Source organism: Fukomys damarensis, unplaced genomic scaffold (assembly GCF_012274545.1).
Source record: "Fukomys damarensis isolate Sample0158 unplaced genomic scaffold, DMR_v1.0_HiC HiC_scaffold_39, whole genome shotgun sequence".
Lineage (NCBI taxonomy): Eukaryota > Metazoa > Chordata > Mammalia > Rodentia > Bathyergidae > Fukomys > Fukomys damarensis.
The window spans coordinates 10,057,323-10,084,014 of NW_022900951.1; the positions used below are offsets into that span (position 1 = coordinate 10,057,323).

General features: G+C 42.0%; 1 protein-coding gene across 3 annotated transcripts in view; it reads left to right on the plus strand.

Annotated features, from left to right (window-relative positions):
* Egfl6 (EGF like domain multiple 6) overlaps window positions 1–26,692 on the plus strand; it is a 54,084-nt gene that overhangs the window by 26,022 nt on the left and 1,370 nt on the right. The window contains exons 5-11 of one of the 3 annotated variants that reach the window (XM_019206050.2): window positions 718–837; window positions 3,288–3,422; window positions 5,150–5,272; window positions 13,239–13,565; window positions 14,619–14,699; window positions 18,934–19,038; window positions 21,389–21,654. In XM_019206050.2, coding sequence (XP_019061595.1) covers window positions 718–837; window positions 3,288–3,422; window positions 5,150–5,272; window positions 13,239–13,565; window positions 14,619–14,699; window positions 18,934–19,038; window positions 21,389–21,654 — 1,157 coding nt within the window. The remainder of the gene's footprint in view (window positions 1–717; window positions 838–3,287; window positions 3,423–5,149; window positions 5,273–13,238; window positions 13,566–14,618; window positions 14,700–18,933; window positions 19,039–21,388; window positions 21,655–26,692) is intronic. The other 2 variants (XM_033760316.1, XM_010613966.2) reach the window with 2 other exon arrangements.

Here is a 26,692-nt window from a genome sequence, read left to right on the forward strand (position 1 = left end):
CGCCCGTCCTCTTGTGCCTCAATATCTCCACATCTCTAGGAACATCTAATTGTTCCTAACCTTTCCTGGGCCCAGAATACAATTCTACAGATAATGAACAAATAGTAATAAAGACAAAATAGAACAGAATTATAGATGAACCCAATGTCCCCAAACTGCAGGCAGAGAGGCCAGCTATTCTCTTCACGGCTGACTTTGCATGCGGTGTGTGCCAAGGACCTCCAGGAGGCTTAACCCCGTGGGGACGATACCTCTGGTCTGGTTTCTGCCAGGTGACCGGCATTGTCACACAGACTCTACTGGAGTGGTCGTGGCAAGTGACTCTTAGTGAGGGGATAGATGTGTGGGGAGATCTCAAGGATGGATTCTTCTACCCTACTGACTGCCTGCATGAGCACTACTTTCTACCCCATAGAGATCAGCCGAGTGTCATAAAGGAGTGACCCGAGGGCACACAGGGGAGGAACAGAGGCAGTCAGAGAGCTGTGTGTCCTCCCTACAGACCATTGGGCTCAATGCTTCACCCAGAAGAACTGACCACAGGTAGAATTCAACCCAAGGACCACCAAGACTCCGATCCCTGGCCTGATTCTCCTAGGCTTTCCATTTGGGACTACTACAATAAAACTTGTCTAATGCCATTCCACGTTGTATTTAGTCTCAGAATTCGAGGATAGTTCTCAGGAAGAAGAGGCTAATCCTTGTCTACTTTTGCAGACTCTCGAACCTGTGCCAGGACCAACTGCCAGTATGGCTGTGAAGACACAGAGGAAGGACCACAATGTCTGTGTCCGTCCTCAGGACTCCGCCTGGCCTCAGATGGGAGGGTGTGCCTAGGTACGACAGCAGGAGTGGCATCCACTTTTACTCTTTTGCGTTGACTCCCCGTTACTGAATGACCTCTTTTTCATGCATCACAATCACCCTGCTGGCCAGACACTACAAACTTCTAAACTGTAGTGTGTGTCCATTTCTGAGATGATGGTTGCTAGAAAGAACGTTTCGCTAGTGTCATCACTCAGTGAGTAAGATCTTAAGGACAGTGCGCTACATCCCAAGTTCAAGCAAATATTTTCCCAGACAAAAATGTATATACATATTTTTGGATATAACATTAGTGAAAATAGTACATACCATCTTCAGTGTTTAACGTAAGTTAGCAAGTAACCAATTTCACCAAGAAAACTTACTCTAAATTACATAAGCTAAGTATTCCATAATTACTTTTGACTGGAGAAAATGAGCAGACTAACTCAGCAATATTAATCAAGGAGCAAATAAAGCTTCATTTATAACTTTGAGTTTCATCAAATCCATGGCATATAACTTCTGTCTCTTGCTCTCTTTTGTCTTATTTTGTATGTCAGCTTTGGGTTCCATGCAAGCTATGTGAGGCCGGCTGGGGAGGTGACTTCGGGGAAACAAACCCCAGTGGAGGGCCAGGGAAGTGGCACAGGGGAAGGAAGGCATTAGCGCCAGGTGAATTAAGTGCACGTGTTAAATGAGCTACGGGCACCTCTGGGAGACCGCTTACACTGCCTCTGAGATTTTCCTCCTGGGCAAGGGTGCTGGCTGTGTCTCCATCAACTCTGCCCTTCACAGATGTGGGGCTGCTCCTGGGCATGACTCCCCATTACTCCCAGCCTAGCCCAGGTGGGGACCAGAACAGACTATTTCACAGGTCCAGCAAGCGGCCTAAGGCAGCTATGGAAACAGCTGGGAGGGTATGAGTGGAGCACACACAGGGGTCCCTGGGTGACAGAAACAATGCTCTACATCTTGTGCTGTGGTTCTTTTGTGAATCTGAGTTATGGTCATCCACCGAATTGTATATATTCATAACCGTTATACTGCGTCAAATTGTTATACACGTAACTATAGCAGCAAATGTACATAATATTCCGATCAAGTGAGTACAAAGTCTCAGTAAGGAATACCAAACCAAACCACAATGTTGAAAAGAGTTCTTAATCATTTTAGATTTCATTATCAAATAGCAGCATGATTTAATAATCTTCAAAGCACTAGAAATATTTTTCAGTCAAGCTGCTGGATGTTTATTTATCCTGAAAGTGCATAATTTGATAAACTGCATTTATTAAGCTCAGCCAGATAGGTCCTAAATCAGTTAAACACTTTTCAAAAATATACGTGTAAATTAAAATTGTGTCTCCCCTTTGAAAGTAATCAAAGATTGAATTACAGTCACAGCACTTAGTACTCTAGTAAAATAAGATTTACAGGACAAGGCTAAATCTTGGCCAAACTGAATCCAAATTTCTACCCACCTCTTGGGTACCGTTTAATTGGAAAGGAAAGAGGGTGGGCATGAAAGTTATCTCTGAAAAGCACTTGTTACTTTAAGAATGCCTGCCGGAAAAAAAAAGAATGGCCAGGGATGTAGCTTAGTGGCATCACGTTTGCCTTGCAAGCACAAGGTCCTGAGTTTGATCCACGGTACAAAGAGAGAGAGAGAGAGAGAGAGAGAGAGAGAGAGAGAGAGAGAGAAAATAAGAAAAAACGAATGCCCACAGTAGCTTGCACATTTAACCACAGGTCTGGAAGGAGAGCAAAGAAGCACATAGTTGGCTTGATGTCTGAAAGTTAAAGCTGAGCCTGAGTCAGTGACCAGTCAGCATAGCTGTCGGCCCCTCTCAGTGGTGGAAAAGGACCATGCCTATGTGGGGCTAACACTGCATCATTACACAGCCGCCCTTGCCCCGCAGTATATGGAGAAGTGGATTCCTACACAACCGCATTTCTTCTGTGCTTGGAGTCCATACTGCAGAACCCTTAGAGGAGCTGGAGAATGGAGTTGTTCTTTTGTAAAATGTAAATCTTAACTGTGAATTTGGTTTGCTGAAAGTGTAGTTGTTTTCAAAAATCGGATATGCTGTATGATAGAATAGCTGGGGAAGATATGTATGCACTCACTGCACATGGGACACACGGATCCTAAGTGCCAGACACACAGTCCTTGCCCCAAAAGAGCCGACGCCTGACTTGAGACAGATGTGACTCTAAGTAGTGACATCACAAGGAGGTAATGCCGTTAGGAAGAGATGTGCATCACAGCATAAAGATGTCAAGGGAAAAAGTGAGTATGTGCCTAGTGGGGATCTAGAGTACTTACTGAAAGGTAGGGTACTGGCACTAGATAATCAGTTCTCCTGCCAAGGAGACTGTGCATGTGCATCCACACTGCATGCTGTGGCTGGGAGTGCATAATGCATGTGTCGGGGCTACTTTTCTTGTCATTGCTGATACCTTCTGGTTCTACACCCTAGATATTGATGAATGTGCCTCTGGTAAAGTGGTCTGCCCCTACAATCGGAGATGTGTGAACACATTTGGGAGCTACTACTGCAAATGTCACATTGGGTTTGAGCTGAAATATGGCAGTGGTCGATATGACTGTGTGGGTAAGATCCAGTGGCACCTTTTCCTTTTTTCCTCCCTCCACCAAGCCAATAGGATACAGATACTTTGATGTTCACTCCATCTGTCAGTTGAACAGTCTACTGTAGTGACCAGCTTAACACAGAGAAAAGCCCTATTAAGTCTGGCATTTAGGGACAACATTTATGAAGCCAGATCAATAATGATGTAAGCCATATATATGGCTACTGTGGAGAGACACATACTGACATGATTTTTGTGGGGGTTTGTGTTTTGTTTATATTTTTGGTTCTGTCTCCAATTACACATATAAAATGGGAACAATAAAGTGGTACTTATATTTGCTATAAGGAAGATTAACAAGATCGCAGTGGTCTGTTCATAGCAGTTTCCAATAGAGTGGCTTCAGAAAAATGAACAGACAAGAGCACAAGCTCTTTCCTCTCTCTTCTTTTAGTTCTCTCAAGTTTGAGCTCCAGATAAAATGTTCTTTTCCTACAGCCATCAAAGTCACTCTCATATAAGATTCTGGTTCCTGTTAGCTATTTCCCTAACCTGTGTGAAATAAAGTATTTTATCCCTTTTGTGAAGGGACCCCAACTCTCAAAGAGCACAAGAGGTGGGTGCTTGGAGAGGCCCTTCGAAGTATTCTTTTTACCCTTGTTATACTTTTCTTTTGGGAAATCTGTGCTCCCTCTAGATTCCTGTTCATGTAACTTGTGTAACAAAGGTATGTTCATGACACAGAAAGCTAACAGTTGGGAAAAATAAGATGTCTTTCAACCCTATGCTCAGGACTTCCCCGGACATGTCTTGGGTAATCGTGTTGGGGCAACATTGCTGGGGTTTAAGCCATCTTGTGAAATCTCCACAGCAATTCCCTCCAGTCTTCTCAAACACAACAACTGTCCGAGATAGGCTTGGAACATCCCATCCGTGTTTGTCATGAACTCCGACCCCACAGCCTCCTACAGGCCCATGCAGCTCTGTGCTCCAATGTCTGTGTTACACAGCGTGTGCTTGCTGCCTGACATCCCTAGGGAAGTTCCACAGGCCAGGTTGAGGATTCACACTGAATCCTTCATGCTTCCCAAGGAAACAAGTCTCTCAGGCTTTCAAAGTGATTAAGATTAGCATCTGAGCTGCCTTGTGGCTGAGTAAAAAACAATAAGCCACTTTATGTGCCACATCTATCAATGCATAGATAGAAAGCAGGATGGAGAATGGAGCAAATGAACCTCTTACTTGAGTGGAATTTGGCAGAATTTCCACCTCTAAATCCATCAGACAAGCTCAGACCAGCCTGACCCTATCTTCCAGGAGGCTTTGAACAAAATGCCCAAACCTCTGAGGATTGATGTCATTGACTCCTGACTGATCTTGTCCTTTGTTTGTTAGGAGTTTCAAGCCCTTCCAAATATAGGATTTCTTTTCTGTTCTTGTTATTTAGTTCTAAGTTAGATAGATGAAAAAAGTTAAGAAAAAAGCTGACTGCATTACAGACTTCCAGACCACTAGTAAGTGGGAGATGCTCGGCTGTGGGGGAGGTGAGCTGCAGGCTCCCTCCTCACCTACCAGGCAGGCCACAGGCAGAGTCAGGGCTCCTGGCCATCACCTCTCAGTTCCCCAGAAGCACTTGATTTACTGGAGGTGTTGAGTGGCTCGCCTTGGAGTTGCATGACTGTAAGGGATGGTCTCTCAGTGAGCCCTGTTATCATAAAGTGATTCATTGGACCGTTCGTGTTTTTAGATATAAATGAATGTGCTGTGAGTACCCATATGTGCAGCCCCCATGCCAACTGCCTCAATAGCCAAGGATCCTTCAAGTGTAAATGCAAGCAGGGGTACAAAGGCAATGGACTTCAGTGTTCTGGTAAGTAGCATCTGGCCATGTTTTTGTGATTGCTTATTCCCTCCTCCCCCTTTTTCCCCCCACCAATGTGCCCTATCTAAATTTAATGCTGCCTCAGTCTTGTCTCCTTTGTTAGTTTAGGCATTTCCAATACTCACTAAAGTCATTGAGCAAGTATGTCTGGCAGAATAGACCAGGGTGTGGTACAGTAGTATCGAGCAATCCTTCAGGATGAATCAGGCCCTCTTCCAGAATGCACAGTCAAAACAAAGTATGTTGAAGCAGAGAGCATTGCTTTATCACGATCAAGCCTGGATTCACTTGTTTGAAATTATAATAGAGTTCCATTATTCTTGCTGGTGAATTCTTTGATGGTTATGAGCTAAAACTTTATGTTTATAATCCAGATACACAACGATAAGATGTCACTACTGTTAACAACTACAATAAGAAAGCTCTATTTCTCATGTGTGCTGTGTCCAAAGAGAGTTTTCAGGAGATTTCTTTTCAATACAGCCACTTAGGGGCCCAGGATGACAGTAGCCCTGCCACCTTATGATACTAGAGCGTCAATCCAAGGCCTTGCAGTTTGTCACAGCAAGAAACGAAGCATAGACAATCATGTACAAGATCTTAATTAACTCAGCTTGACAGTGTCTAAATTCAGGGGGCAAAAAAAACCCTAATAATAATCCTCCTGTGTACCTCGAAAGAGAGGAGAACTAGAAATCATGGTGAGCCCTCTGAGCAAGACAGCTGCGGTCACGATGGCAGGCTCTCCCCTGGCAAACAGTGTCTCATGGCATCAAAAGTCATCTAGGCTTCTCCTTCCAGGCTTGTCCCGTGTAGTGCTGATTCATTGCATGACTCTACTTGTTAACTTCCCTGTCCCAACTATCTTGTGTACCCCTTAGTAGAGTTCCCAACGTGGTCCAACAAGTATAGCTGCAAGTCATGCCCAGCCCCGCATCCCATGCCATGCCCCATACTCTTGGTGCTCCTCAGGATGCAGTACCATGATGGACATTTAGCAGCACACTCATAAAAGGCCATGGCACCCCAGTGAGCTGTGGTTGAGTGCCACTGGGCAAGAGTGTATATAAATAGGATCTAACCAAAGAAAACGAGTCTGGAAACCAAGCACCAAGAAGAACTGCCAAAGAATGGGGCAATCTGTATGCTGGGAAAGAAATAGTGTGGAAAAGCTTAAGCTGTGCCTAGATCTTCACATTTTAAGACTTGGGAAATAAAAATGGCTTCCCAACGCAGACTAAGATCAATGGGGGGAGGAATCCAAGAATGGAGCCGGAAGCCCCATGGCATAGACGTTCCACTGCCACAGGCCTTCAGGCTCGGGGCTCGGGGCGGACTCTTGCATTAGACTCAAGGTGGGATTACGGGACCACTCAGGCACCGGCAACTCAGTGCTGTGGTTTCTGTCCCCCGGGTCAAAGTACTCAATCATGTCCAGTGATCCTTCTCGTGCCACCAAATTTGAACGTGTGCATTCCAGGCCCGGCCTTAAATCTTAGCTCTACACCACACTGGCTGGGACCTCTAACAAGTTTTTTAACCTCTTTGAGCTCAGTTTCTCCTATCCAAAATGGGTCTCCTGGTAGGTGCTTGTCCCTTGGAGTTCTGTAACTCCAAGGAGGTAGGGTAGACATTTCCGTATATAATCCTTGCCACAGTACAGTGGACTTTCGATGTATCGTGGCTTCAGGGCTTTCTTATTTTTTATATTTTTCCTTCAAATTTTAATTTTTATTGGGCTGGGGATGTAGCTCAGTGGCACCATACCTGCCTCGCAAGCACAAGGTCCTGAGTTCGATCCCTGGAACTGCGACAACAACAATACTAGTAATAACAATTTTTATTAATACCTTTGCAGTACATAATGGTTACATTCCTTGTGGGGAGTTAGTACATGTGTACAACACATCTTAACTCTGTTTGGTGCCCTTTCCCATCTTTCCGCTCCCCTTCCTCCATCTCTTGGTCCCTTTTCCTATTTACGAAAGATCTATCTCTCTGTTTCTTATTTTCTATCTTTTATTTTTCTTCTTTAATTATTTATGCTTTGGATTTCTCATATAAGAGAAACCATTCAATATTTAAGCTTGTGGGTCTGATGATTTCACTTAACATTATGGTGTCGAGGTGCATCCATTTTCCTACAAATTACCCAACTCTATCCTTCCTTATGGCAGAGTAGTACTCCACTGTGTACACATACCTCATTTTCTTTATCCAGTCATCTATTAATGGACATATAGGCAGCTTCCAAGATTTAGCTACTATGAGTTGTGCTGCTATAAACATGAGTATCAGGACTTTCTCTAAAAGCCTTCTCAGCCCCCTGCAGGTGCAGCCCAGACACAGGGGAAGTTGGCAGATAAGGGAAATCTTAGTCTCTAGAGAGACATTCCACCATCCCCTTCCCAAGGTAGGACAATTGTGGGGAGTATTCTACATTGGGTCCCAGAGTCCCCAGTGGGACCGAGCTCCAGTTACCCACAGCAATTGCCTACCCATCAAGACACCATCTTTTGGCTTTTCTCTCTTCCTGTCTGTCTCTGTTCCCCACACTTGTGCCTCATGGAATGACCTCCCAAATAAACTGCCTGCACCCAAATCCTTGTCTCAGGCGTTGCTTGGGGAAACCCACACTAAGACAAATGCCTCTCTCCAAGGTTCATCATGAGGTTTCAGTAAGGTAATACAGGGAGAGAACTTAGTTTAGCTGGGTACATAGTAGATGCTCAAGAAGTTAGCTGCAGTTACTGTTGTTACTAGTACCATTACAACTAGCTGTTAAGAGCCAGCTGTTCAACTCTGAGATGCTATAAAGGCAAATGCAAACCTGCTGCGAAAACATAGCAGCCTCAGGAAGACACGTGTTACACTAAGTGGGCACCTCGCCTCCACGTGCCCTCCCTCTACCCCCAAGCCTAAGAGTTGAAGAGATTAGAAAGAATTTCTTCTTCTTCCTTTGATCCTCCGGCCACCACAGTGTGCTATTCCTGCCCACAGGGAGGCAGCTGCTTTACACATGCCATTCGGTTGTGGTTTGCAGCCCATGGTTTCTACATAATAACCAAGTACGTTGACATTATAAATCTCACAATAACACAAACATTTCTTTCTTTTCAATTTTTTCCTTTTTTGTTTGTTCTTTTATTTGGAGACAGTCTCACAATGTAGTACAGGCTGGCCTTGAACTCATATAGATCCTCCTGCCTCAGCCTCCTAGATGCTGGGATTATAGGAGCGTGCCACCTTGCCTGGCTTTTTTGTTTGTTTGTTTGTTTTTTTGGCAAACATTTTTTGTCAAGAAAACTTCTGTTTTTCGTTGAGCATCCAACTTTAAGTACATTTGGAGGTAAAACAATTTTTTATTTATCCCTTGAAACCTCAAATTTACCATTCCATTTGACATCTGCAGACTGCATTTTGTTATTTACCCATTCTGCAGCTGAATTATTTGTTGGTCTTTCACCAGAATGTTTATTTAAAGGAGAAAACTATCTTTGGGTCATTTATTGTATTGTCCAGCACTTTCCATTTTTCTTTAATTCCCTGTAAATAAATAATCACATTTCTGTTGAAAATATATTTTAACAGGGCTGGGGATTTGGCTCAGTGGTTTCACTGCCTGCCTCGCAAATGCAAGGGCCCAAGTTCGATCCCGGGTACTAAAACAAAACAAAACAAAACAAACAAAAAAACCCAACAACAACAACAAAAAAAAAGAAAAGAGATTTTAACAAACCTATTACTTAACGAAGGAGGATCAAAAGTTTATACTTACGTTTGTAAAAATGTCATAAAAACAAAAATGAGTGAATTGCTTCCAATTTGTGTTCAGCATTATAAAATGTTATATTGCAAAATATATTCTTATGCCCATGAATTGCTATTATATGATATGGAACATTGGTGTTGCGACTTGTTTTATGTGTGATGCTGGGGATAAAAGTCAGGGCCTTGCGCATGCTAGAGAAATGCTCTGCCCCTGAGCTACACCCTACCCCCCACCCCGTGTAGCGGCTTTTATCATGAGCTTGTTGTTTTGAGAATTCAGATGCTACACTGTAATAATGAAGGAGATTGTCCTTGCATGCCACCTGTACCCAAGGGAAGAAACACCATCAATGTAGATATGTGTATTTTTAACTATTCTAGGGTATGTGAGTCTTAATAATACAACAGTAGATATTTTGGTCTTGATTTGACAGCAGTATACTTTATTCTAAGAAATTAAAAACTTAGATAAAATCCAACTAGTGGAGTAGCAGTCAATTTAGAAAAGGAAACTATGTCATTGAGCTACCAGGAGCACAGCTTTTGGGATCAGATTACCTTAGTTTGACTCCTGGATTCCCTGGCTTCCTGCCTCTGGACTGAGAATAATTATTTTTCCTTCCAGTGCCTCAGTTTCTTTGTCTGCAAAATGAGGATGATTGTATGTAGCTATCCATATTACTTTGATGACTAAATGAAACGATCCATACAGAATGAACAAATGTTCATCTAAATGCCTTAACTCCAGCCCATAATATATTAAATGCTTCCTAAGCATGTATTAGTGTTAGGAGTGATAATGGCAAAGGCTTTTTTTTTTAAACCCAAAAATCCAACAATTGTTCCCACCCCCCCAAAAAAAACCCAAAACAAAACAGAAAACAACAACAGCAGAAACAAAACCTAGTCCTTAAAAATAATGTGCTCATGGCTTCATTTAATTTATATAGAGCTCATTTAAGAAGATGGGTTTGGGTTCAGCCAGGCCATCTCAATTCAGTGAGTCTTTATTAGTAATTTATAGGCAGAGCCTGGGCATTTTATGTTTCACTCAGTCAAAGATTTTCAATGGTCTGGTGATAACCTGTCAAAATAATAGCAAACCCATGGTGAGTATGTTGCAGAGTCTGATCTTAGTAACTGATGAGTATTCAGTCATTCAACCTGACAATGCTTATCCCACTTTTGTAAATGGGGAGATGGGGGCTAAGAGAAGTTAGGGACTAGTTTGAGGGCATATGGCTAAAAGATAGGAGTGAGGAGTCAGATCCGGGACTGGGGGCTCAAGCACATGAGAGATGCGTTCATCCTCTATGATAGAGAAGGCTCCTCCTGGTCCCCTGTGTGACAAACTCTCCTGGCTCAGCTTTCCTTCCTGTTTCCTGTTCCTGGGTCCCACGGTGCAGTAGATCCTCACTGTGGCTAGGCCTGTCCTCCCAGAACTATGGCCACAGCGCACACTGGTGGAATGTTTCTCCTGGAAGATGATAGAGCTTCATCTGGTGGACTTAAGCACAGGTGAATGAATGAATGTCAAAGTCATGGTGATCTCCATTAAAAAAGTTTTATCCCAAAGATGTGAAATTAAAGTCAAGATATTTAGATAAGTAGATGTTGTGGAGAGAGTGGATACCTAGAAAAATGTCTGATCCCTCCAAAACATATTGTCATCTTCAGCTACAAGACTGGCCCATGACCTGAAGACTTTCGAATTCCCTGTTTGTGTGTCTGAGTTCTCAAACACACCAAAGACCCTCCTACTGCAACTTCCACCCACATTTTCATATTTCCAGAGAGATGATGCAATAATTAAGAAGTTGTATGAGAAAACAGTTATCAGTGATGTCAAATTTGAAACAGTGATACCCAGATAAACCCGAACCCAGCTATGCACATCTTTAGACTGCAGCTTTATCTTTGTTAAGCTTTCTCTTTGCATATGAAGGGAATTAAATTGTTGACATAAATGTTATGATGTTACAGTGATTTTTTCTTTTCAATAGGGAAATTGGAAATTTCAAACTGAAAATCTGAAAGCAGACATTTAGGATTGCCTGGTGTGGGCTGAAACCCTGTCCTCATTATTTATTAAAGGTCCTTAGTTTTATGTTACTGATTGCACAAAGGAAATTTGCAGGGACAGGCTGTTTCCTGTTAATTCTTCATGTGGGCACTGGGAAAAGATCCAGGGGACCATGGACAGAATTACACAGTGGGGCCTCCAGAGGAAGGGCAATGTGTGGTCATCGCGTTTTCATCAAAGCTGCACACGAGGGCCGGGATGTAGCTCATTGTTTCCACCACTTCCCTTGAAAGCATAAGGTCCCAAGTTCGATCCCGGGTACAAAAAAATTTAAAAAGCTGCACACGCAGCCTGCGGCAAAAAAGCAAATGCAGCCATGTGAAGGTCAGGCACATAGTAGTGATGTATTACTCCTGTCAGCACTAGTTAATTTTGTACCTATAAGTACAGGTTGTCACAATGATAAATGACTGGGACATTACATTGAAAACAGAAAGGTTGCACTTTTATCCTACCAACTCTTAGATGGATATCCAAATAAAGCACTACTTAAGAGCACATATATTTTCAAAACATTTTCCTTCTCCCTTTGTATTATTCAAAATGTTGTGAATGTATCCTTGTTTATTTTTCTACTACTTTGGTACAGTTTGAATTAGGCTAATGATGAAGGAGGAATGAAGCAGAAGAGATTAAAACATTGCCAAGAAAAATATCCTAATGAAATCCCAAGCCAATTTCTAGAGTATTACTTTAAGCATCAAAAATGATGTCTAGGGCCAGAGATTTAGCTCAGTGGTTCCGCCACCTGCCTCATAAGCATAAGGACCCAAGTTCGATCCCCCGGTACAAAAAAAAAGATGTCTACTGCCTTCTCTAAATTCCCTCTGAAGTCTAAACTATATCCAAGTAGGAGAATTGAGTGCATTAACTCAGGTGTTTACAAGCCCTCTGCTCAGTGTGAGACTACCTCATGCCTAGATATTTTATAATAGGACAGTATATTAGATTTTAAAGATCTGTGTTTTAAATTTTTAAAAAATCAGTCACCTTTCCGTATCAATTAGATATTCTTAGTTATCATGTGTATTCCTGGAGAAAGGACATGTCATCTTTGGATCATAGATCTTGAGGAATTCCAACCAGTCTAGAGAAAAGTAATCCTTAAAGCAAGAATAAACCAGAACTGGAAAAAGAGTCATTTGTATGCTTTACTCTCAATCCTAGCCCTACCCCCAGCTGCAGAGAAACCTTGGGCAAGTCCCTTGCCATTATTTAGTCGCCCCATCTAGAATGCAAGAGTCTTGAGGTAAATGACCTTTTCCTACCTCTTGAGTTCTTATACACTAACATTCCCCTCACCCCAGAGTCATTGACTCACTACAGGACAGAAGAATCAATCTAGGCAGGTGTTTTTAAAGGCAACTTCATTTCATGGCCACAAATGAGAAATGGACATAAAAACAGTAAATACAGAAGCCTCTGTAAAAAAAATTCAATAAATAAAATCACTTAAGTTTAAATAGCGGTTGACTGTTAGGCATTTAAAGGGGAGAGATTTGTGTACAGTGAACCAGAAATCACCATGTTTGTAGGTCACAAATGGCACATTACTGGTAATTTATATGGCTTGCTGTAATGCTATCTAGCTGTATTCTTTGAATATCAAATTTGAACAAATCTCTAGGGCTCCTTGGACAATGCCAGGATTGGAGAGTACTGGCATAAAAGCAGAGATATTAGAGATTCCTGGAAAAATCCATTCCTTTGAGGATTTTTTTTTTTTGGTACTGGGTATCGAACTTAGGACCTTACACTGGCAAGGCAGGCACTGGAACCACTGGGCTAAATCCCCGACCCAATCCATTTGTTTGAGATCTGTAGCCCAATTGGGTAGTAGCAGGTATTTTCACTAGTTTCTGAAGCAAAATGAAGTGTGTCCTTAAACAAAAGGTAGTAGAGGTAACTGCCATAGCATGGAACTGCTCAAAACAGATGCAAATATAGTTGTTCCTAAACTCTCACGTGGCAGAGTCTCATATGGGTTGATTCTGGAATCGTGAACTTACAGCACTTCCAATGTGTCCCATGGTTTACCAGTGACCTAGTTATAGGCCACCAAGATTGGTACTTCTCAATTTTTATTATTTTTTGTTTTAGTTATCCCTGAAAATTCTGTGAGGGAAGTCCCCAGAGCACCTGGGACCATCAAAGACAGGATCAAGAAGTTGCTTGCTCACAAAAACAGCATGAAAAAGAAGATAAAAATGAAAAATGTCACCCCAGATCCCACTGGGACTCGTGCCCCTAAAGTTACCTCAAAGCCTATCATCTACGAAGAGAGTCTTTCCAGGGGTGAGAACTCTGCTGGAGAAAAAAAAGGGAATGAAGAAAAAATCAAAGAGGCACTTGAGGAAGGGAAAACAGAAGAGAAAGCCCTGAAGAACGACGTGGAACAAGAGCAAAGCCTCCGAGGAGATGTGTTTTGTGAGTATCATGCTTGTTATTTTATACATTTCATGGAGAATGAATTGTGATTCCTCCTGGCAAATAGAAGAAGAAGATGATGATCAAAGAGTTTCACACTTTAAGTAAAATGAGTTGGGCCTTAAGTCCTAAGAAACAGGCTTCTGTGTGAGGACAACTTCTGCAGATAACAATCCCAATCTGCTGCTCTAGGAAACAAGCAGGCTGAGTCCTGATCCCGTACGTGGGGGGTTCATGTTTGGCGCATGGGAAGTTTGTTGGTCCCACAAGCACAGTTGTCTGGCTGCCGGATGCCGCCAAATCAAAGAGATCCTCACTGTGGGGATCTGCCAGGCTCCACCTTTTTGCTTCTCAAAGTCACCTGGCACAGGCTCACTCTATGAAAAGGGAACTTCACAGTTGTGTGGTTATGCTTTAAAAGCCAAAACAGAAAACCAGAAAGGGGAAAATACTACAGCAGAGCTTAAGTTTTCTGCATCAAGTAGATAAGCCCCAAATCCCTCTTTTCATTGGTTGCTGTGCAGAACCCACAATAAGTCTTAGCCCCTCCAGGACAGTTTCCATGTTGACTCAGCCTGCATCCCAACAGTGAAACTTTCCGTTTCCTTCTTGCTGGGCCTTTGCTGCTCCCTCTCATATTTGCCCAGCCTGTTCTTGGCTCTGGGACTGATGACCATGTGTAAAAACACCAGTTGGAATAAACCAAAGGAGAAATAGACACAGGCCCATCTGTCCAAGAAATGACATCCCAGTGACATCAGCTCTCTTGGCAGTGAAAGTCTCCAGAAGGTAGATCTCCAAAAACCAGCGAGAAGGGATGTGCCAGGAGTGTAGATGCTTAGCTTACTAGGCAAACCCCTGGAACAAGATGTTCTAAATTGACAGGCTGGGACCAATGTGAATGATCTGGAAATGGCGGGGAGACACTGATGGAATACTCTCTGTGATTATAATCCATGATGAAGCTTTCTTTGTTCAGTCATTGGATTCATACCTTCTGAGTATGTGGGGCCCTAAGTTTTTCATAACCGACCAATAATTGTTCTTTATCAGCCTCTAAGGTGAACGAAGCAGGTAATTTGGGTCTGGATCTGGTCCAAAGAAAAGTGCTGAATTCCAAACTGGAATACAAAGGTAAGTAAAACTGTCTCACACTGTCCCATGTCATTTTCATTTCTTCATAGGATGAGGTGATTGCTTTTGAATCGCTGCTTCATTTATAAAAGCCCAAGGGAAAAGTCATTACATCATGACACATGGCATCAGAGTTAAAATAGTAGGCCTTAGCATGATTAGTACCAATAATTACAATGCTGTATGGCTGTTTTCTTCTCTCTGCTGCTCCCACCTGACACCAAGAATAAAGAGTTGAGGCAGGCCCTCTGTGGATAGTGCTTCGCGCTCACTAAGAGTCCGTAGGAACTGTTTGGGCCCTCTTGGAATCCCCAAACTGACTGTTTTTTATTTTACTTTTTCCTTCCATGATTCGTAATGAAACACAGAAACTTGAAAATGTTGCCCATGACCACAGCCCTGTGATCTCAACTGTCCTTGAGGAAGGTGTCCTGAAGGGCACAGACCTAATCAGAAGACTCCAGTGTGCACTTTGACTCTCCTGTTTGCTTTTTGCCTTGAGTGAATCACTTAGACTTTCTTACTCCATTGCTTCCACACATGAAAGCAACACTCCTCTCTTAGGCTATATTAGGCTAGTTTTCTGAGAAACAGACTGCAAAACAAGATTTTGGGTGCAAGTGGCTTACGGGGGCAGTGACTCGGGAAACAGTGGGTGAGCGCCAGGAAGTGAGATGGGAGAGGAGACAGCAAAGGGTATGTTATCAGGCACGTTTCCTCTGAACTGTAGTTCGGTCCCATTGGGGAAGTCTGTGAGCCAGTGTTGACCACAGGGCTCAGAATGATCCTAGAGAAGCCATAAGGGGCCTAGAGTACATGCATCAACTCCCATCTGAGCTTGACTGACAGCTGCTCTGAAGAATACTGCTAATTTCCTGGCACACATGGCCTCCTGTGAAAATAGGGAAGGGGCAGCTATGGTAACTGGACCTGCATCCTACTTGGCCCTTCTGCAAGGCAGGAGAGCTCCTGGACTCTAGTCTGACTCCAGCTCACATCCAATCCCAACATTTACTGGTCCCAGTCAAAGGTAAGGAAACGGAAGTTTCCTACCATTTCCTATCCATCTGTGATTGAAGGCTGTCCTCAGGGGGGAAAAAATTCACCAGCGTTCTAGCACACCTGGCTTGGGCCAAGAATGCTCCAGCCAGAGAACACCTTCGCACACAGAACTGTAACTGCATGAGAAAGCCACGTGCCTGGGAGGGGACATAAGTACTGACAGATGCTGGTGTGGCACCAACAGCATCTCCTTCAAGGCTAGCATGGATTAAATCAGAGAATGGATTTGAAAGCACTTTGCAGACCATTAAGTGCTATGCTAATGAGCTAGTGTGCTCATGAGACCGAAGTCTGGAGGTTCACCTCTTTATGGAAAGGTTGACTGTATACTATCCCATTATCTCACTTTATATGCTCCATTAATTGTGTGTTGAGGAAGAGGGAGTTTGGGATAAATGTGCCACCACATAAACCAACTGAAAAATTGATGTTCTACTGTTTGTGGGATGGCAACATCAATTTCCCAAACTAGAAAAGCACTCATAAGGAATACTGAAAACCGGAAACATGCATTGCTTGTCATTTTTTCATCTGAAAATTGGAACTAAAATTATCTTTGGTGACATAGGGGGAAATGGGGAGTGCAGGAGAAAAAAACGTGAGAAAAGGCGCTGTGCATTTGTGCTGAGTTAGGGTGTGTGCCGAACGGACAGCCCTAGATTCCACCAGTCTAACTTGGGAATTCAGGTTCAGTCCCAGCACTCAGTGTCTGTAGAACTTGAACAAATCACTTCTGAGTCTCAGTTTTACTTTCCTAAAATTGGGTTTGATGATAAACTGTTTTTGGAAAAAATCAAATCAAATAACAGCTTTTCTGAAAATATTTGGCAAATTGAAATGAGCCAAGAATCAGCTGCTTCTGCACTTTTCCTCCTTCCTTTATTTCTCAGCATAAACAGCTAAAAGCCACAAAAATCACTTTTAATAGGAAGTATCTCAATCATCCTCCTTTCACTGTGCTATTTTTGGTTATCTATGTCAGGAGTTAGTGAACATTTCTCTGGAAAGGGCCAGGTAGTAAATGTTTTAGGCTCTGTAAGCCCCATAGTATCAGTAGCACCTACTCAGCTCTGTCCTTACAGCACAAAGGCAGCCATAAAACAACCGGGAATTTGGCTTAGTGGTTCTACCATCGGACTCGCAAGCCCAAGGGCCTGAGTTTGAGCTTCAGCATGGGAGGGGAAGGAAGTAACCAGAAGCGCTGGCCTCAAACCTACACTAGCTGACTCTACAATGATATTTCTCCACTACATCTAAACAAGGCAATTGTTCTATCATAAAGAACCCAGAAGCAATTTAGAGACTACAGTGTGTCCGCTTATTTGATCCAACATGTCAGTGGCAAAATTTCTAACTGGAATGTTTGAATTCTGAAGTTAAGAAAGGAAAGTTTTGTCAGTTAGTATGTTATTCATATCCATGGGGTTTTAATTGATGGAAGTGCCTAAGCGACAGAGGCCAATGGCATTGAAAGAAGGATTTATTACTTACATTTCGCAAGAGAAGGGTGTGCAGTTAGGCTGCCCCTAATTGCCTGGTACCTAGCACTGGGATGATTTAGGGCAAGGGAAATATTGACTCTGTGTGTGTGTGTGTGTGTATGTGTATGTATTATTCAGTTTTCTGTCACTGTGACAAAATAACTGAGGTAATCGACTTGTATGGCAGAAAGGTTTATTTTGTTCATGATTTCAGAGTTTTCAGTCCATGGTTACTTGACCTCATCACTTTGGGCCTGTGGTAAGGCAGAACATCATAATGGGGAGTAGGTGGTAAAACAAAGCTCTTCGCTTTATGGTGGTCAGAAAGCAGAAAGAAAGAGAGAGCAAGAGCCAGGGTCCCAATATTCCTTTCAAAGGCACAGTGACTCACTTCATTCCACTAGGTCCCACCTCACAGTAGTGTACCAGGCTGGTGAACAATTCTGTAACATGTGGCCTTTGGGGGCCATTTCAGATCCAAACCATGACAATGTATGCAAATTAGATAAAGGCTGCAGTTGCCTTTTGAGAGGACTTGGTCTCAACTCAACAGTCTTAGGAATTAGTTTGTCCTGGATTGAGAGGCTGTCTCCAGGTCTGTGAGGCTCCCCAATGTCAAAACATCATACAATCCAGCAAATAAAAAAAATATGATGTACTACAAGAATGTTGATAAGTCATGTGTCATGTACTACATGAAACGTCCTAGCCCACAAATCATCTAGAAAGTTCTGACAGGGTCTACACTTCTTTATTTGTGTAAAGGGGAATTTATTTTCTGGGACAAATTTTATGAACAATCAGTTATATTCCTTGTTTGGCTTTGCAGACCATTAAGTGCTATGCTAATGAGCTAGTGTGCTCATGAGACCAAAGTCTGGAGTTTCACCTCTTTATGGAAAGGTTGGCTATATACTATCCCATTATCTCACTCAGGGAAGTCTTTCCCATTACTCAGTTTTTAAAAACTCACAGATTTTTTTTTGTTTTTTCACCTCTTTATGGAAAGGTTGGCTATATACTATCCCATTATCTCACTCAGGGAAGTCTTTCCCATTACTCAGTTTTTAAAAACTCATGGATTTTTTTTTGTTTTATAAGATTAAAACAGAATTTATTGAGAATGGCCTCAAAGATTTAACTCAAAACAAGTTATCTGGTTTGACATTATACCTATGTTGCCTTGGTCTCTACCAGTGATGGTGAACCTCTTAGAGCTTTCAATGATACAAACAGCTCTCTGTGGCAGGCGTGCGATAGTTGCGCCACCAGTGATCTACACTCTAAATAATTAAAACTGTGACATTTCCTTCCAAAGCTAAATGCTGTCTACTATCCCATTATCTCACTCAGGGAAGTCTTTCCCATTACTCAGTTTTTAAAAACTCATGGATTTTTTTTTGTTTTATAAGATTAAAACAGAATTTATTGAGAATGGCCTCAAAGATTTAACTCAAAACAAGTTATCTGGTTTGACATTATACCTATGTTGCCTTGGTCTCTACCAGTGATGGTGAACCTCTTAGAGCTTTCAATGATACAAACAGCTCTCTGTGGCAGGCGTGCGATAGTTGCGCCACCAGTGATCTACACTCTAAATAATTAAAACTGTGACATTTCCTTCCAAAGCTTCAAATGCTGTCTCTCTTTCTAATGCTCTTACTGGGTACAAAAATGTGCTCTTTTTAAAGCAGGTTTAAATATCTCAGCTGACTGCAGCTTTGATCATGGGGTCTGTGACTGGAAACAAGACAGAGAAGATGATTTTGACTGGAATCCTGCTGATCGAGATAATGGTATTTAGATTTGACTATTTCATATTCCATAATGCGGTAAAGGGAAAGAAAGCTTTTCAGTGACCAAGGGTTATAACTCCTGTCACTCCTCCGGTCAGGATTGTTCGTTATCTTTGGAAACCTTTAGACCTTCCAATGTCTCCCCTGATGGATAACAAACCTGGTCCAGCATATATTCCCCTCTTTAACCTCTCTCTTACCTACCTGTCCCCACAAAGGGTGTGGCAGAAAACCTCTTCTATATTTACCCCCCTGCTTCTGAGAGCGAAAGATGTTTGGAGTCATATAAAGTTTAGCAGTGTTGGCAGAAGGAAGTTGTTCCCTTTGCCCAGTTTTCCAAGCAGTGGTGCTCTGTAGTTTCTGTTTTGTTCTTTCAGGAGAAATATATCTTGAAACATGACCTCTTTCTAAACTGAGAGTTTTAGTAGAGTTACCTCCTTTGAGGTGTCAAATTGTTTCAGTGTCGCCATCTTGAATGTCACGTCAGCAACCTGAACTCCTGGACTGAACTTTCTCTTCAGTAGCTAGAGGATGTCTCTCTGGCCCCCTGATCTTAGATTTTTCTCAACCACAGCTCTGAGCTGTGTACTTGCTGCCCTTCTGCTCCCTACTTCACCACTATTGATGGGCTGGAGCTTTCCTCTTGGGTAGAGTGCCCTGCTTGCAGATCCATGTGAAGCACTTACTGAATTCCTGTCTCCTGAAGGCTGACTGTATAACTAAGGTCAAGTGCTACACTTTGGGGGCTTCAGTTCCTTACCAATAAACTTCTCTCTTTGGGGGTATACAGACTCGGCTGTCAGTTAAAAGGTTCTTCTAGGTCCTTCCTTGGGACTAATTCTTCTCTGAGATCATTCTTTTCAAGCTGACATATACAATCAGAAAAGATCCTTTTAATTTTGGGGATTAGGGTGGAGGGGATACATCATCCCACCAGCAGTTGTGTAAATGGGACTATAACTAAAGGTTCAGGATGAACACAGGGCACATTTACCAGACCAGAGACAATACATCTTTGGAGAAGCTATCTTGTTGATAATTAAGCTGAGTTCCTTCTTCCTTCCATGATGGCTTCTCTAAATTTATGTCTGAGAGCTGTGTCACAACTGGGAGCCCATGTGTTGTCTCGGGGTCTTGACAGCTCACACAGTCAGCAATGTATTCCATTGAATGTCCCATCAGTGGGAAGTCTCCTATTTACAAGTACCCAATGCGCACATGATCCTGGGGTTCTCAGCTTCTCCATCACTCAAATCATATGCTCTCCCTTCCTGTACCTCCACCAGATCTCTAGGTAGGTTTGTCTTTCCCTACAGAGTTAATAGAAAAGAAATGTAGATCAGTATTATTAAAGGCATAAACCCTCAATGACAGCTCAAAGTGAGATTTAGCTAGAAGAGAAGAGTATGGCTGATTCAGTTACTGTATAGGAAGTCTAAACTTCAGATAAGCATTGACTACTGTTTAGTATGTTTTGGATATATTGTTTATCTGAAATTTGAACCCCATTGAGCATCCTGCATTTTTATCTTCTGAATCTAATAACTCTACTAGCTGGAAAAGAAGACCTGGCCATGTTTGAATCCACTGAAAACTGAGGCAATGTTAGCCTGGGTTCTACAAGTGTCCCCAGGAATTGTATTAAAAGATTCCACCCACCCCTGATGTCATCCTCAATTCCATCTTCTTCTCAACTTCCTCAGACTCCCTCTGCAAGAGTTTTTGCTCAAGTTCGTCAAAACCACAATCAAAAGACTGGAGATGAACAAAAAGCTACTGCTATAGGTTAAAATATTCTTAGAAGATTTGCAGGTATAAGGAGGAGCTATACTCCTGGCATCCTAAATCAGAACTCAGAGTGATATGTTACATATAGTGGTTGAGCTCCATGAGAGCATTAGGACAAAGCCAGGTATGTTGTAGATTAAACACTATTCTATGGCCCGCTAAGCAGCTGGCCAGTGGACATATCATTGGCTCAGTGAGTCCAACAATCAAGGTGGAAATAAAGCTCTGGAACACAACTCCCCTATTAGCTGCAAATTACCTGCAGTGCTAAAGGTCCATTTAATTAGATTCTTATCCCATATCTGCTACTACCAAGCTTTGTGAATGTGGACAAATTCCTCCATTTTTCTGACCCTCAATTTCTTTCTCTATATAGCAAAAGGGTTCAACTGTGTAATCCCTAAAAATCCATTTTAGCATGAAGACTTTTTTCCTATGTTCAAAATGTAAAGTACTTCAGCTTTCCATATGGGATACTGTTGTTCATTTTTATAGATATTTCATATATAAAAGCCAACCCCTTCAGAGTGGCTTTATTAACTGCATTTTTCTTCTCTTGAAGCAGTTGGCTATTATATGACAGTTCCAGCCTTGGCAGGCCACAGGAAGGATATTGGCCGATTGAAACTTCTCCTCCCAAATCTGCAGCCCCAAAGCAACTTCTGCTTGCTCTTTGATTACCGGCTGGTGGGAGACAAAGTAGGGAAACTTCGAGTGTTTGTGAAAAACAGTAACAATGTGCTGGCGTGGGAAGAGACCAAGAGTGAAGATGAAAGATGGAAGACGGGGGAGATTCAGTTGTATCAAGGGATTGATACTACCAAAAGTGTAAGTAGAAAAAATGCTTGAACTAGATATTTTCATTTTTCAGTGATTTAAAAAACAAAACAAGGAGCTGAGCTCAGTGGCACCGAGCCTGCCTTGCAAGCTCAAGGTCCTGAGTTTGATCCCCGGTACCAAAAACAAAACAACAACAACAACAACAAACACTCACTGAAACACCTAGGCACTGGAGATACAAGGATGAATGAGACTTTTCCCCTACACTTAAAGAGCTTCCATTCCAGAGTAAAATAGGCAAGGAAATTAGTCAACACAACTAATACCAGTACTTGTCAGGCACATGTGTATCACACTCCATGGAAAGGACCTGTTTTATGCGTCTAGCTCCTCTTATGAGCTTCCTCCCAAACCAGTTGGAACAGTCCTCAAGAGGTAAAAAAAATATCTTGTTCATGTGTTCTATGCACCAAATATGGCTTAACAAATGGAAGCCAGAAGATGATTTTTTAATGTCATTTTTTACCTGAAATGAGAAAGTAGCTGTTGTTGGGTGTCTCTGTGACCACCTTCACATTCAGTGATTCCCTAGAAGTTTGCATAGAACTCTAAAAGCTGTTGTATTTACAATATCAGTTTATAGAGATTAAACTAAGCAAAGCATAGAGATGCACATAGTATAGAATCCAAGAGGGGACAAGGCACGAGCTAATAATTTTCCTCCCCAGTAGGGTCATATGGCAGCTTGTAATTCTCCCAGCAGTCATGCGTGACAACACTCAGCCAGTATTCCCACCAGGGAAGCTCAGCCAAGCCTTGGTTTTCAAAGTTTTGTTAATGAGTCAGTCTGCCCACATGTCTGCTGATGTGGCTGACTTTCATTATGCTGTCTCCAGCCTCCTCAGAGGTCAGCTTGATACCAAATAATCCAAATCTCCCACCATAAATCACACTGTTAACATACACTGTCTGGCTGGACCCAGGGTCTCAGGTAAACAATACTGAACTCGGTCAGGTATGATGTTCCAAGGTTTAGAGGTTATCTTGCAGGAGCTAAGCATGGGCCAAGCTTTCTTTAGAATGTACAGGGTTTGGACAACTCTGGTCGGCTTAATTAACCCTTCACTGAAGAAGTGGGCTTAATAAAGGAAAAGGAAACATTAAGTGGAAGTTTGTTGATCAGTGGTATGAAACACTGAGAACGAACAAGTTGAATAAAGAGTTTATTGGGTTTGACTATCAAATGGTGGCTGGTGACCTTTGCAGGAGTTGTTTCTTTAGAAGAAAGGGTCAAAGGCCACGAGGACCAGAGCCTGGAGATGGCCAGAGTGGACCCTGTTGGAAAGTTTGGTCAAGATGAGAAAGAAAAGGGGCAAAAGTTAGAAGGAAATACATGAAGAGGTGATCAGAAGGAGAACAACTGGCAGATCCATGAATCGAAATCCATTTATACTTGGCTTGTGAAAGACAATGATTAATTTAAATACAATCCCATTTCTTGGCAGTAGGCATCAGACCAGAGAGCATAGTTAGTCCCTAGTGTCAGACATCAAATTTAACATCTTTACATTTACTCATCACACTTTAATTAAAGCAGAACATCTTCTTTTAAATGCCTCCTAAGACATGACTATAAATAAAAGTGCATGCTGGGTCCTAGTTAGTGAATTTCCTTAACCACTCTTTTTCCCTCTGCAGTAAAAGCAGTCAGTGCTTTTTCAGGACTGACAGCAATTCAAAATGTATTCACATTGCAGTACACTTGAATTAGCATAGATCCAATGAACATGTTTACATTGTTGTGTTTGCAGCGTGCTTTGGGGACTGAGCCATGCTATGACTGGGTGATAACTCCCCTTGGAGAGTTGAACTATGTCCCCGCACAACAGTCATGATGACTTCCATGTTGATCAAATTCACACGCTGGTAGCTTGGGAGAAGGTGTTATTATCAAAACAGTGTCATTTTAAATTCATATTTTGAAAGCATGCCCCCAAAGAGCATGGCCAGCCATCATGTTATAACACAACAGTGCTCAGTTAAGAGGGATGCTGAGACCCAGGCACCTACGTCCTGAATTTTTCAATTCTGTGAGAAATCTTGGTGGGGGATCTCGGGGGTGGGTGAGAAGGGCTGAAGAATCCAGACTAAAGGATATATTCCAGGTTACTACTGTCGTACTGGCCACAGATATTTGTGGCATGTGGTTTGTTACTTTCACTGAATACCCTTGAGTATAAGAGATAAGTTGCATGCTTCCTGTGAATGAAATTATATCTGAGTCTTGCCGGGCGTGGTGGCACATGCCTGTAATCTCAGCAATTGAGAGGCTGAGGCAGGAGGATCGCTGTGAGTTCAAGACCAGTCTGAGCTACATAGTGAGTTCCAGGACAGTCTCAACTACATAGTGAGACCCTGTCTCAAAAAAAAAAATTATATCTGAGTCCAAAGCCCTATCCCATTAGGTTGAGAGGATTCAATGTCAGCTATTTCCTCACACAGGATTGGTGGAGGGGCCCCTCTCTATGGTGTCCCCTGCTTCTGACAGACTGGGGTGGCACAGACATTCAGAAGGAGGCAGCACATATTCATTCCATCACGGGGCTATGGATACCTACAGTTTTTGCCTCCATGTGACCCTTGACGTGATTCATCTCTTCAGCTTCCCTGCCATGTTGAGACATAATCTTGTTGCTGAGAATTCACCCTCCATAGGAACATCAGGCAACCACCTCCCACTCAGGGCTCTGCCACAGAGGCAGTGGTGGTTCTTCCCATTTGTGGAGAAGTGAGCTTCTCCCCCTCACTGCTTTTTAGTATAGCCTCCTCAAGGGAGTCAAATTTGCTGGGAGCAAACATCAAGAAAGTCTTGTCTTCCAGAAAAGTCTGTTTTTGATTGTTATGTCCAAAATCTCCTTGATAAAAGAGAACATTAAAAGTCTGCCTACTTTTTTTGGGGGGAGGAACATGTAGTGAAAACACACAAATTAATATGGCAAATAATTATCCTGGTGTTTATTTTTAATTTTCCAGGGGCTATCGATGATGGGAAAAACACCATATTCCAAGATGTAGACATACCCACCCTCATTTTTCTGTTCACTGCACCTTCTGTGAGGGATATGCTATTTGGCTCACTTACACTTTATTATCCAAAGTTATCCAAAGGTGATGTCTTCCTGAAAGGAGTTCCCTCCTGAGAAGAGGATAGAGAAAGAAAACACTTCTATATCCAGTCATCTATCTCTTCTTAGTATTAGCTTGTTTCCAACAGTTCTGAAGAAAATGTGTCTATCCTGAAAGCAAAAGAGAGGCCTGAGCAATAATAGTCACAGGCTCTTATCACTCCCATCCAGCCCCCCCACCAAGATTTCCTGTCTTCCCTTCAGAAAGCCTGGGAAAGTTGGTTACAGTGATGATAGCAAGCCTAAAATCGCTTCACCTCTGTCACACGGAAAACTATTCTGCAGTTCTTTACAGAGCACGAAGAAAAGCAGTCAATGATGATGACTGACCATGATTCAGCTTTTCCTCTTCTCTCCTCTTCCTCCTTCTCCCCCCGTCTTTCTCCCCCTGCTACTGGGGATTGGACGCAGAGCCTTCACAATAAGCTAAATCCCCAACCCTTTTTATATTTTATTTTGAAACAAAGTCTTGCTAAGTGACTCGATTGCCAAGGCTGGGCTCAAACTTGTGATCTTCCTGCCTCAGCCTCCCAGAGTACTGGGATTACAGGTGTGTGCTACCATGTCCAGCTATGAGCTTGATTCCTAAAAGATCTTTCTTTCAAATGCCTTTTTTATTTGCTTCTCTGTGTGTGTGTGTGTGTGTGTGTGTGTGTGTGTGTGCATGTGTGTTCTGTTTGCCTGTTTTTGTGGTATGGGGGATTGAACCCTAGGCCTTTGCACTGAGTTACATCCTCAGTCTCCCCCACTCCCATTTTTTGAGACAGGGTCTCACTAAATTGCTAAAATTTCCCAGGCTGGGCTCAAACTTCCTCCCACCCCAGCCTCCCAGAATGCTAGGATTACAGGTATGTGCCAATTTTCTGAAAGTTTAACTTTATAAAAACTAGAAAAGACAAGGAAAGTTTCTTTCTTGAAAAATAGTAGATGTATAATCACATCAGAGTAGTGAGTGCTTTCATTTTGTGTTTTCCTTTTCATGTTAATTTCACCTATTTATAACTATCATTGGCATGGGCTATTGTCAAATTCCATTTTGACAGACCATATGCATGTGTGTCATTTTAAAAAAGACCATGTTCCAAATTAAATATTCTTTTCTAACACTTTTGTCTCAAGGTAATCTTAATCATCTTTGAATCAGAATTTTCTTTCTGTCTTCTAAGTCTGCCCATTTCTGATACCAAGAATTATAAGAGCCCACTAGGCCCATTATTCCCCTCTTTCTGGGAGAAATACAGGGAGTATGGGAGGCAAACCACTCCTCGTACTGAAACATATTAAATGGGTGCTCTGTATATTATGCTATTATTTTCATCATTATTAATTTGACAGTATTTTTGGTGTTTTTACTTATTATAAAATTCACACAAACTGATTTTTTTGTACCGGGGATGCAACTTTGGACCTTGCACTTGTCAGGCAGGCAGTGGAACCACTAAGCTAACTCCCCAGCCCCACACAAACTATTTTAAAAGCATTATAATATTGAAGAACATATAAACATTCATTCAGGAAAGGTTTATTTTGTCAGAATTATTTGGAAATATTTTCAGATAAGTAGGTAAATATAAAAGTCACTGTACACCTTTAATTTTGTTAAATGAGTTCTCTGTCATTTTGTATCCCAAGATAATTCTCTTTAGTATTCATCCTCTGTTCTAAAGATATTGGAAATTTCTAAAATACAAAAAGTTGCTTTTTCTTTTTATTATTAATAGATTTATTAAAATAAATGGTTATAGCATCATACTGTGAAACATTTTCAATACATGAAAAATGACATTCTAAACAATTTCCAAATTCATAAGCAAGAAATTTAAGAAAAATAACTATACTACTATAAACTACCAAAATCTGAATGTGTCAAAAATAGTTCTCTTTTGACTATATAGTTTTGC